This window comes from Eulemur rufifrons, chromosome 4 (genome assembly GCF_041146395.1).
Source record: "Eulemur rufifrons isolate Redbay chromosome 4, OSU_ERuf_1, whole genome shotgun sequence".
Lineage (NCBI taxonomy): Eukaryota > Metazoa > Chordata > Mammalia > Primates > Lemuridae > Eulemur > Eulemur rufifrons.
In genome coordinates, this window is record NC_090986.1 from 68,870,774 (window position 1) to 68,884,319 (window position 13,546).

The window sequence follows — 13,546 nt, forward strand, 5'->3', positions numbered from 1 at the left end:
CTGTGCCCTCACCGCTCTTAGGAATGACATTCAAGGCTTTAGCATCCCTAGAAGGTTCTGTTTGTCATCTTCTGTTGGGAGGATTTATGGTTGTTTATTATCAAAAGGAGCAGAATCCTCTGGAAACTTGCTGTATTTGCCTCTAGTGGTTCTTTTATGCAAGTTTGTAGTCCAAACACCTACATAGATAGGACGGTAGGATTTAACTAGCTCCTGGAACAGGTTGATGAGCTGACTTTTGCCTGCTTTTTGGTGGCTGTTTTTTTATTAAGCATCTGTATCTGTAGCTGGATTTGGTCTGAGACCTGCTTTCATTATAACTTGGAAATGAGGTTGTAGAATAGTAGCTACCCCTCACCATCCCTCACACTTTTTCAGCAGCTATCATAACTTACCAAAAAGAGTCTCAAGGCTGTTCTCAACCAAATTGAATTAGGTCTGTTCACCGGAGCTACCTTACAAGCAAGGAGGATCATCAAGGAGAACCTCTTAGACTGAGGGCAGCTAACCGACATCAAAGCAGCGCTTGCTGCAACACAGTGCTGTTTAACTGGACGCCTGGAGAGTATATTCAGAGGCTGCTCAATGGCCAATGGCGGTGTGACTGGGGATAGTAGACACGGATGGGGAAAGCAGATGAAGTGGCTTCCGGATGGAATGCAGCACCTCGTCACGTGGTTTGTTGGAAAATTGGCTGCAGCCACTCACCACACTGACAGCAGCATTTAGAGACAGACGGGGTCTTTTCACATGCTCTTTTGGGCCGTCCATGAGTCAGAGGAGCTGGATTTCAGGGAGTGCCAGCCTTTATAAATAGCAGCCACAGACAGAAACTAAAGGATAATCTTTATCACCATACTCTGAACAAAGCCCCACTGGTTATCTTAGCCACCGCCACCTGGAGATCGGATTCTGTGTCAGTTCACAGTGTGAACACAAAGGTCACCAGTCTGCATTCTTTAGACAGAGCCAAGCCTTTGCCTTATCATCTTAACGGTGCAGCTAAGGGGCAAGGTTTAATAGCAACTGTACTGGCAGATACTCAGTGGGCCAGACAAGACAAATGATGAACCGTTTTTTATGTGTAAATGGTGCAAATGTGAATATTAAGCAAACTACCCACTGGGTCACAGAACAGAGGTCCGTTTGATTGGTGTGATCATGAGAATTCTGAAGCCACTCTACTTACACTGCTTTTTCCACACTTCAACTGAAATTTAATTATGTTTCTGCAGGAACCGGGGTATTTTTGTTTCTTTTGCCATACCTTAGCATTGAAGATATGCTCAAAGCATCGTTACCACCCTTTTCGTGTTTATGGGATTCTCACCGGGATTTCAAGATGGCATGATGGAGAATCTTGATTCAGTGTCGATTTTAGGAGGGAGGACCTTGGATGGATCTAACAGGAGGGAAAAACAATTAGGTTTGGTGTGGTATAAAAGGGAGACCCACAGGAGCCTAGATATGAGAGGAAGTGAAAGGAGTTTGTTCCTATGTAGCCACACCCAGCAACATCACCTGGACATCTAGTTTCTAGATCTGCCTGGCCCAGTTTCTTTAACTGGTTCACATCTGCTCTTTTCCATGCCCACATAACCCTGCTTCTTTTGTTTTATACCCATCTCTTTTCTACTAGTAGTTTACTTATATTAATACTATGTACAGTCATGTGCTGCATAACGATGGCTTGGTCAGCAATGGGCGACGTATACAACGGTGGTCCCATAAGACTATAATGGAGCTATGTAATGGAGTAGGCTATTCCATCTAGGTTTGTGTGCATATACTATGATGTTTGCACAATGACGAAATAGCTTAAGGACATACATATTTCTCAGAACGTGTCCTCATTGCTAAGCAATGCATGGCTGTACCTATGTCCAACTGTCCTGATTTGTTGGTGAAAAAGATTGTTGGTTTATTCTTTTTCTCACAACTTTATACTTCTTTGTTCTGGGCATGTGAAATTAACCTTAAAAGGGCAGGTAGGTACTTATATGGCATATGCACTAATTTCCCAAATGGTCAGGACTAGATTTTTGGAGAAGAATAACCCAGTGTCACCAGCCTGCTGCTTTAGATTGGGAGCCAGGAAATTACAAATTATAAACAAAGAAAAGGACTCAGCTACTGAAAAGAACACATTTGAGAAATCAGGGAAAGTCTCTTCAGTATCCAGGGCAGCGTTGTCCTCCTAGGGAAAATGCAGGAGATGGCCTAGATCAGGGGTTGGCAAACTATGGGCCAAATTTGGTCTACATATTTTTATAAGTACAATTGTGTGAAACACAGACATGCTCGTCTGTTAATTCAGGGACTATTGCTTTTGAAATAAAATGTTTACTACGTGGCCCTTTTCAGAATCAGGTTGCCAGCCTTTGACCTAGATAGTCCTTCTCCAGGGTCACTCTGGCTCTAGAATCTGTGATGCTGTGATGCTCTGGGTGCCAGAGGTGACAGAATGATAGAAAGTCAAAAGGACACAGAAATGGAGGTGTGATGCCCTGGTTCTTGACGAGACTTGTATTTAAAGGAGCCTCTGTGCTGTTCGGGTCTAATCCCTTTGCTGTAATCTCTGACTCCCGTCCCTCCTGCCTTCCTGCCTTGCCTGGAGCACTCACAGCTGGAGCTGTCTGGGGACAACTTTGATTGCACGTAACAATCCTGTGGTCTTTCTCACTGGAGCACAAGCTTTGCTTGTGTAAAATCTTTCAAATGTATGAGCTGGAAAAATCCCTTTCCTTCCGTGGAAAATACTGTTTCCCACATGGAAAATATAACTGCTTCATCTTGCCAGGCTGGAGAAATTGTGTTGGGGAAAAGGGGCCCTCTGTGCCCCTCCGTGCTGCTCTGGTCCTCTGGGTGCCTCCTCCTGGAGAAGAGGGTGGCCCCTCTCTTCCCTCCCACCCGGGCACACGGGTCCTGCATGCTCATCCACCTCCTGTGTCGTTTCACAGCGAGATTGTATGATTCATGTTGAAATGCTATCTTCATTTAAGTGAGTTAATTTGTAGACTATTCATGGATTAGCTGTGATTGGCAGGAATGGGAAGAGGTTCTGTGGCAGACAGGATGTGGCCAGAGGGCAGGACCACCTCCCTGTGCTGTGCTGTGCTTAACACAGCCACACTTGCAAATGGGGGGCAAGAGGATAAGTGAGAATTTTCATGAGGAAAATTACAAAATACAAACAGCCATTATGTGGTTTCTCCTTTCACCTGCCATATGACCAGCATATGTAATGATTTTTTTGCTCCCTATACTTACAAACATAAAGTCCCTCGCTGAGTTTTTTATAAATATATACACATATATTTAACTTTTTATTTGTGTGTTTAATTTTGATTTTGAAATGATTTCAGATATATGGAAATGTTGTAAAATAATAGAATTCTTACAAACCCTTTACCCAGATGCCCGTCATGTTAGATTTGGTCACATGTGTGTTATCATTCTCTGCCTCCCTCTCACCCCCCTCTCACCCTCGCAGCCACGGCCTTCCAACCCTCCATGCTTAAATGAATAATTCCTAAAGATGGCAATCTCTTACCTAGCAGTGCAATTACCAAAATTAGGTAATTAACGTTGATATAATACTGTTATCTAAGCTGAAGACCTTATACTGATATGTTTCAAATGCAGAATTGTTAATAAAAGAAATGGAAATGATTTTCCTCATGCTGGGTACTGTGTGTTGTGGCCTCTCTTTATGCTTTATGGTTTTTCGCTTGAAGAATATAATATGTGCAAAGCAGTATTTAAAATCTCCAGATGGGCTGGGCTTACAACTATAATCCTAACACTTTGGTTGTCTAAGACAGGAGGATTGCTTGAAACCAGGAGTTCGAGACCAGCCTGGGTGACATAGCAAGACTCTGTCTCTACAAAAAATTGTTTTAAAAATTATCCGGGCATGGTGGCATGTACCTGTAGTCCCAGCTACTTGGGAGGCTGAAGCAGGAGGATCGCTTGAGCCCAGGAGTTTGAGGTTGCTGTGAGCTAGGCTGAGGCCACGGCACTCACTCTAGCCCAGGCAACAAAGTGAGACTCTGTCTCAAAAAACAAAACAAACAAACAAACAAACAAACATAAAGACAAGAAAAGAAGCTTATAATAAGTGTAAAAAGAGCTACACCTCCATTCTTCTCTCAACCTTTTTACTTCTATGTTTTCTGCCCACCAACCAAATTAAGGTGTTCTTCTCTCCTCTTTATAGGCACCTGAGATATGGTTTTTACAACTTGTCCATTAAAAGTTTGATTTAAAGCTTTTTTGTTTTAGGTCAAAAGTTCAATACCTGTTTCTTTCTTACAAGTGATATTAATACCTTTGTTCAGTAACTTCACAAAAGAACAAATGGAATTGGTCCCATGACAGATTATTTTTGTTTTTTATTTTAATGCACATGCAAACAGGATGGTCTGAATATGAAGAGATATGAAGGAATTTATGCAAGAGGAGAAAGACCTATCAAACTTTTGACCATGGTATTTAAAAATACAGACGCTTTTTCTCTTTCGTTAATCCTTCTGCCTTCCTGCCCTCATTATTCATGCAGCAACAAGGATAATATATGCCTGCTTCTTCTCTACCCGAACTTTACATTTTAATATAAATACGTCAACAATTTCAAAATATTGCAGATGAAGGATATTCTGCCTTGATAAAGGAAGTCGTGGCTTAACATTTCCTGACTCAGGCACTGTGGCTGCAAGGCGCGCTGGGAGCTCAGCAGTGACCTCGTGGGGAAAGAGAAGTAAGCTGGGAACCCGTGGAGCTCAAGTTCAAATTTCAGAGCACAGGAAGGCACAGCAAACATGGAGGTTTTGTGATAGACGGCAGGCGGTCAGAGGGCAGGAACTGTCTGGGTTACAGTGTTCCGTGCTGTGCTTGACAGAGCACCTCTGTACACAGGGGAGGGTGCTACAGCAGACCCTTGGGGTAAAAGTTAGGATGATATGGTGGCTCCAGCCAAACTGCCAAAGGTTCACAGGCAGACAGCAGCCCTGGAGGGGAACTGGAGTGTCCCCAGGAGCTGAAGCCCTTCATCAGCTGAGACTCCGATAGAGTCAGGGTCAGCTCAGAAGCACTCAGTTTGGGGACACGTCGAGAGCCAGGTTCTCATGCAGGGAGCAGCAGTTATCTGAATTCTTGAAGACGGCTTATTTTAGACCCCGCCTCTCCACATCCTCTAGAGAAGGGGGGTTGCCAAAAGTGCCAAGTTTGGTTTCGTTGCTCAGAAATCGGGGTTGTCAAGTCTGCGCGAGATGCAGACCTTTAATAACTAGAACTAGGCAAGGTGGGCGTGGGTATGTAGAGTCTTCTAAGAATACTGGCAACGTTGAAGGGGTAAGATAAATATATTTGATATATATTTTTTGGCCTATAAGTGCTCACAGAGACGAGTTCTATAGAACAAATGAGAAAAATGCATTTGATTTGTATAACTATTAATTTGGGGTTTCTGTGTAGCACAAGTATAGTGTCCAATATCCGTTCATGCCACAAGTGTGCATCACTTGTCTGCTGTGGTCCAGTCGTCATACTGAGCAGCGGAATACACTAGTAGAACAGGCAGACACAGACACGCATGGTGGGCTCCAAAATGCTAATTGAACAAATTAATGAAAAGGCAGAGGTTAAACAGCATTGTTCTTAACAGATGAAAGGATCACTGGAATTCCATTGTTACATGTGGTGAGGCTGGGTTCTTTGTACCACTTCTCTTGTTCCTATTCCTTCCAAAAGCTGCACTGAGAACTAATTTGAGCCACCCTACACAGTCAGCCACACCTCTCTCCACCCCTGTCCCCACTCTGGGGCCACCCTGGAATGCTGCCACGCCACAGAGTCTTTTTCTATCCTATCTCCTTGGCAGGTGGCTGTGGTATGCCGCTTTCTGTCCCATTAACCTCTATTTTATCTGTCAAGAATAGTATTCCCCATTGTTGAAAGCAGCAATTTGCCAACCAAGCAAGCTTGGAGTCCTGTTTGATGGAGCATTACAGAGAGCAAAAGGGAAAGTTTAAACAGATTTGCTTCTCTAATTTCCTGAAAGGATCACAGACAAAACTTGCCCTCTGGTAAAATGCTTTCTGTTTGGATTATAATAACAAGCATTTATTGCCATGACAAGGGAAAAGGGAGGCAATAGAAGAATGGCCCCATATTTCCTGGTTTCATTTAGTTCCATGACTGCTCCTGGCAAGTACTCAGAAAGAGTTTTTCCTTCAATGACTGTAAAACATGGTGCTAATTTCTTACTATTGGGCACATGGGTTTTAACAATGGAATCATACTCAAAGAGAAAAATCTACTTTCCCCTTTCCCTTGGAGGAGTTCAAGATATGTGGCTGGTAAATCTTTAATCTCTCACAGAACTCTTGATGTTTTGCTTTCACATTTATAGTTTTATGAGAAAAAAAAAATTCTTCTTTGTCTGGCTTATTTCATTGAACTGAATTTCTACAAAACGTGTATAATATACAAGGGATGTTTCAAAAATGCAACTGATGTGAGCAATACTCAATAGACAGAAGGCTTCATGAGATCAAGGACTCTGTATCATTCACTGCTCTGATTCCAGCTCCTCTACCATTGCAAGACAGACAGCAGGTGCTTAAGATTTATTTGTGAATGTTAAATACCTCATTTTCCCATCCAACGGTACAAATGAAAATTCGAAGAGGAAGTTTTCAGGCTTCAAGTTCCCAAATTCTGGAGATAGCCATACCCACCCCATCTCCCGTTTTGCACCAAAAATGGCATCCGTCTCACACTGGAGAAATATTCTAGCAAGACACAAATCTGTCTACATTCCTCCATTACATTTCCCATCCCCTTCTTCCAAACACACTGTTGCCTGGCCACCCACATTCATGCTTGGCTCTCTCCTGCACATCTACTGGGTCTTGGCTTCAATCTCACTTCCAATGTAAGGGTCCCTGTCACTGACCTGACCACACTACGTAGATCCCTTGGGACTTGCTACCTTAGCATCCTGGATTTTTTTAAATCAAAGCACACATCATAGTGATTATTGTATAATTCTCTGAGTATTGTTCAATGCTAATTTCCTTGACTAGACAATAAGCTCGTTGGTAGCAGGGACTGTATCTGTCGTATTCCCAACTAAGTCACTAGTCCCCAGTGATTCATAGTTGGAGCAGGCACTCAATAAATTTTTGTTGAATCAATGAATAAATGGAGGGAGGAAAGAAGGAATGAAGGGAAGCAGAGAGGGAGGGAGGAATGGAAGAAGGGAATCAAGAATTACAGTTGGATGACTTAGTGTTTCTTCAAATTTGCTTAAGTCCTAGTGACATATCTTGCTCTTAGTAGACTGGTCTTGACCATTTCTTGTTTCCTCAGATGTGTGTGTGTGTGTGTGTGTGTGTGTGTGTACTTTTGTATATTTTTGAGGCTAGCTTGATGGGCTGTCTATATTTCCATATAATCCAAAATACTAGAACCAATCCATACTAAATCACTTTTGATTTAATAATTATTTTATGAACTAATAAGTGAAAATCTTCATGTCTGAAATGGAGGAATATTTTTCTTTTAAATCACACTGAACATTATTTTCTTATTCTGGACCTTAAATATTTGCTGAATTTTAGCAAAATGTGTGCATTATGCACACAGACTTGCATACATGTGTAGTCAGTAGCCATGTTTTCTTGCATCCTCAAACATTTTACCCTAACGTGGTATACTCTTTAAGAACCCTTATTTAATTTTCTCTCAGTTTTCATCTGATAGACAACCGGTCTGACGAGTTGATTACACGTTTTATGACGAATAGATCCAGAAACATAACAATTACAAGAAATTACAATGACATGCTCAATGGGGGAAGGAGTTGGGTTTGCCCCCGGCAGCTGGTAGTGCAGGGAGAGTGTGAGGAAGCTGGTGCTGGAGGCTCTTCTCTGGCCCTCGGTCCGGCAGGAAATGGCAGGGCTTGGACGTGTGGTGGGATGGTTCAGCCTCTGACAATGGAAGCAACTTCACAGACCCTTTGATAAAGAAAAGCAAGAAAGACTTTGTTCATTCACTCCTGTCTTAGTTCTGGCTTCCCAGAGCAGATTCTGAGATGAGGATTTGTGTTCCTGGAAATGTGCCAAGGATAAAACAGTAAGGAAGTGGGGAAGCAAGGGGGTGAAGGCGTGAACACCAAGCAAGGGTGCAATTCAGGGTAAGGGCTTCTGGAACATTCATCACACTGCAGAGTTTCCCCACCGGGAGCCAAGAGAGCCAGGTGTGCACATGGTAGGTCGCACCAGGGGCTCCTCAGCCGTCAGAGAGTTAGGGCAAAGTGGCTGTGGTCCCTCGTGGGTCCTCAGAAGAGGGCTGCAAATAAAAGCTGTTAGGAGCAAAGTACAAACAGAAGCTAGAAGGTGGGGAGTGAGAGTCCACACCTGGCAAAGGGGTCCAGAGGAACCGGGTGGAACATCTATACCATCGGCTGTGGCTCCCCTGCCATTTAAACCCCCCTGAAGTTTAAACTTCTGCTATTTTATTGACTTCTCTGCAGGAAAAAAAAAAATGATAGCCTCTCTTTCTTTGTCCTCTGATAGTCAACCCTTTAGTAGCTTCTTTTTTCATCTTTATTTAATACATATGGCTGCTGTCACATGTACTATTGTCCAATAATTAGCCCCAGCAGCTACTTTTTCTTGAGTCATTAATAAAGAATTACATACTCTGCTTTTCGTGTTAGGTCACGGGACTATATGGAGGTCAATACCTTGTTAATAATGAACGATTGATTGTATTCAGTGATATGAGTCCTGTGCTGAACAGATAAACCACAAATTTTGCTGACTCTTTGAAAGGTTGTAAACCACTGGCCATTTCTTAGCTACCTATTAATTCTCCCTCCCAGATTTATTTAATCCAGCAAAAGAATAGTTCAAAATGGACATTATTCTCAAGACTCACAGCCACATTAGCCCACGGTTCTCAGCACCTCTGGTCCATGAAGGGGACGCGGGTACCTGTGAAAAATGCTTATTCTATTGTCTCGGTATTAATGGGGGTCATTGTGCCAGTGAGACCTGTCCCGACGTGGAGATATGATCTTTCAGCGTCTGTCATCCTCTTACATTTAAGACACTCTCTGTGAGGCTGGAAATACATACCTGCTTTGGGAATTTCTCCCCGAAAGTTCAGTGCCGGAACAGGACCAGAGTCACACTTAAAATAAAACCCCAGGTTTACTCCGTTTCTCAGGGACGGGCTGGCCGCCTGCTTTGCTTCCTTCCTTTCTGTTTTTATTTTACCCTTTCATCCCAGAATTATTTACTGAGTGCCTACTAGGGGCCAGGCACTGTTGTAGGACAATAGCAGGGACAAAATACAGTCTCCCCTTATTGAGTCTTTCGTTCTAGTAGTAGAACGAAACACACACACACACACCCCGTTACCCATAGACCGTGGAAAGTGCTGTGAGGGCAGTGAAGTGAGCTACAGGACGGAGTGACTCTGATGAGGCAGGCAGGGCTGGGTGGTGTCTTTGCAGAGGTGCCATCTGAGAAGGAGCCAGTTCTCTAATGACCGAGAGTTAGACTTTGCTGGGCGGAAAGAGAAATGAGTGTGAAGCTTCCTGCCAGCAACAAGCTTGATGTGCTTCAGAAAAGGTGGCCAGTGTGGCCAGAGAGAAGACAAGGGGAGAGTGGTCATGAGCTCTGGGAGGTCAGCAGGCATCAGCTCATGTAAGGCCTAGGTCACAGGAAGGACATAGACCTTTGGGAATTCATGAGAGGGTTGTAAGTAAGAGCACGACTTGATCCGATTGGTTTTTAAAAATGTAGGTGCCTGCTCTGTTGCTGGTGAGGACGTAGGTAGAAGCAGTGAGACAGGACAGCAATGACAGCAGGTGAGACTGCCTGGGGGTGCTGTGGGCATTTGAGAAGGGGACATGCCCATGGTAGATTTTGGGGGCAGTGGCAAAGGACTTGCCACTATTACTGGGAAGTCCTTGAGCAGGTCATTGAACTTTCCTTGGCCTCAGTCTTCTCATCTGAGGGATGGGGATGATACCCATGTCTCTACCCTAGTGTGTTCTTATAAGGATTAAATACATTAATATTTAATTCATATTTACTCCATGTAAAGCTCTTATAACACTTTTGAGCAAATAGTAGTCAATATATATTTATTATTTTTTAAATTGTGACTATTGGATGTGCACAGGGAGGAATCTAGGACAACACCTAGACTGGGGACTCAACTACACAGCTTGTTGTCTGTGTGCACAGGTGATGCCCCGAGTACTTTGAAGATGTGGAAGCTCTTGATCTAATGTTGCTGCTGTTGATCACGGTGACCACAGTCCTTAGCTCACGTAGCTCTGTCTCTCCTTGCCGTTTTATCTGTACATGGGGCACGAGCTAACTATCCCTCCAGAGAAACTTCCAGAAAAAGCATGAAGCTGAATTGCATGTTATACCTAACAGTCTTTGTATTTTTCAGTAGCGAAGTTGTTCATTTTTCCCAAATGAACAAGGTGGAAACGACTGCATTCCGTAGCGAGCAAGACTGTGCAAACCTATCCCTAACAGCCAAGGGAGCTGAGAGGCCAAAGGAAGAGGCTGACAAATCCAGTTTCTCAGAGAGAAACATTTAATAGGGACTTGCGAAGCGAAGCCACATCTGGGATGGCTGGGAGACTGTGGACCTGCACTCGCCCTCCAGAACGTGTTCTTTATAAAAGCGAGCTTTTAGGGTAAAGACGTGCGCCGCCAGTCACGTCTCAGACTTTCTTGCGAAATCATGACCACAGGGGAAGTTAGATAAACATCTTTATAAAGGGTTGTCTAGGCTGTAGGCGTTGTTTCTTTATGAGGCGTTATCTATGCTCCAGGAACACTTTGGTATGCAGGAGTCAAACGTGTCATCGGGTCAGCACGGTGGTTTTGCTTCAGGATGGCATCACTCTTGCCATGCGACAGGCTGTTTTCCTACAAACTGACTGAAAAAAGGGATAGGTTTTTAACCTAAAGTTTATATGTTCAATGACTGTGAAATCCACATGTCTTGGTGTCTGTGTTTGTGTCTAATGTAATGTGTAAACAAGAACAAAAGGGAGATCAATGGTTGCTGCTGGAGTATTGTCCGATAAGATGGTAAGACCAGTGAAAAGAAAAATTAAAATTGGAACAGAAAAAACAATATCAAGGGAAAGATATCACAGGCTTTCTGTTGTGCACACACAAAGAATAACTTGGATGCCATAAAAAAAAGAGTTAATGAATGCAGAAACCCATTCCATTAGTGCAGATAGGATATTTTGGGTCAATGTCTACTTATTCTTGGAATCTGGAACCCAGGTCTGAATTCTGGCTCAGATTATTACTAATTATAAACATATAACTTCTCTTTTAAATTCCAGCTTTTTTGTCAGCTCAATACTGAGCTAGTATTCTACCTCACAATGTTGTTAGAAAAATCAACAAAGACAATATATAAAAAAAGAAATCTACTAATTATATGGTTAGTATTGTGAGTATGTTATTACTATAAATGCTAATCCAACTCTGAGAAATCAGGACCCATTTGGACCCTTGTCATTATTTTTTCACTTTAATGATACTTTAACTTCAAGGTGAATGTTGACCCCAGGAGAGTCTGGGGGTTTTTGTCCCTGGTTCAGACAGTAGAGTCATAAATAGCAGTATTCACATTAGGATAGTCAACCATTATTCTCCTCCTTAGAGCAGCTCTTTTGCAGAAGGGTTGTATCTATATTTTAATTTTTTTCCCCAAAGTACTCTACCATGCAGGTGAGTTTGGGTGATTTAAATTAGAATTAACACCGTCTCTCCCATTCTGGTTGTTGTGATTTCTCCCTTTGTTCAGGCAGGGGTGTGGACATTGGCGGAGAGAACTAGGCTTCTCTCTTGTTGGCCAGCATGAGGCATAGCCCTAGAGATCCTTCTGAAATGCACACGACCACTCTTGCTTTCTTCACTCTCAAGATAGCTCTCGGCACACGTTATTCCATTTGAGTGAGGACACCATGTTCCTAGTGGGTATTTCAGAGCACACACACACTGGAAAGAAATAACAAAGCCTCCTGCAAAGTCACCCTCACCTATGCCTGCTTTCTCTCTTTTTTCATCCCCAGGTAAGTGTGAAATCGGCTGGGCCTACTACTGCACGGGAGCAGGGGCGGCCGCCGCCATGCTGCTGTGCACGTGGCTGGCTTGCTTTTCTGGCAAGAAGCAGAAGCACTACCCATACTGAGAGGGAGCCCCCAAGAGCAGACGGAGGAGAAGATGGGCCAAAGTGGCTTGAATGGGGCCGAAGCATCCAGCTACTTTCAAAAGGTGGAATAGTGGTTCTAATCCGATGCAATGCTAATGAAATGAAACCCAATAAAACCAGGAACATTATACAGGCAGGAAGGGGTGTGGGAGATTTGTGAAAAAATAAAATGTATGGAATGACAGAGAAAAATGGACCAAAGGCTAAAAATATTTCAGGGTGTTGGGTGTTTCTATTCCACAGAGTATTGTTAATGTTTAACAAACACACACACAACAAATCAATATATGCAAACAAGGGTTTTGTTTGTGTTCTTGGTGTTTTTTTTTTAAAGGTAAGGACTCAGAAAATCAAAAGGGCTAGTAGAAACAGTGTTATGTTGGGAAGCAGGGTCCCCTGCAGATGTTCCCTGTAGGTCATGGCACTCCTGAAAGCACACAAGCACACACAGACACACGCGTCCACACACGCGCCCACGCACAAACATGTGGATTGTCGCACAGACCGTACAGGAGGTTTGGTGGTGCCATTATTCCTCTGTTTTCTTTTTAATATACATTTAAAATACAGTATTATCACTTTATAAAGCATACATTAAGCCTAATAAATGGACCAATAAGCCACTCTATCAGTATTTTGTATATCCTGCATAAGCTCCTTACACCCTCAACACGTTTTCAGTGTTTATGCAGACCTTTAGAGTTAAGCCTTTGTATTTCAATGTTATTCAAAGATATGCAATATTTCCCTGACTAGCTTCTGCTATGATATTCTTATGAAGTAAGACGGACAACCTTCTGTCCACTGTTAGGAGAGAATTCAGCTGCAGACATGAGAGGGATAAGAGACACTTTCCAGGCATTGGATCTTGTTTTCTTTTGTCCATTATTGTTCTGTGCTATACCACATTGATTTCAATATTCATTTTGTAAAAAACTACAAAGTGCTATTTGTTTGTATTTGAAAAGCTCTGTGAATAAATTCTCTCTTTGATCAATAGCGAGATGAGTCATGGAGTGTTAACTCAGTTATCGAGTTTGCCTCTTTAATTTCTTAAATATAGCCTTTCCATTACAACAGTCCTGTAAATTCTCCTTCTCTCTTTTAAAGCCTCTCATTAAGCCACTCACTAATCATCCAACTAGGCACAGTTTTAGGCATACAGTGTACTAAAGGCAAATAAGACATAGTTTCTGCTTTCAAATCAAATCCTTTGCAGCCAGAATTCTAACTTCCTGCTTATTACACTTCAATATGACCAAATTCTTACGAG

The 13,546-nt window shown here is 42.8% G+C and overlaps 1 protein-coding gene across 1 annotated transcript in view; it reads left to right on the top strand.

Annotated features, from left to right (window-relative positions):
* The window catches only part of LHFPL6 (LHFPL tetraspan subfamily member 6), a 218,159-nt gene extending 205,026 nt beyond the window's left edge, over positions 1 to 13,133 (top strand). Inside the window, exon 4 of the mRNA XM_069467303.1 lies at positions 12,134 to 13,133. Within this exon, the coding sequence (XP_069323404.1) occupies positions 12,134 to 12,252 (119 nt within the window). The 3' untranslated portion in view covers positions 12,253 to 13,133. The remainder of the gene's footprint in view (positions 1 to 12,133) is intronic.
* Positions 13,134 to 13,546: the final 413 nt, after the last annotated feature.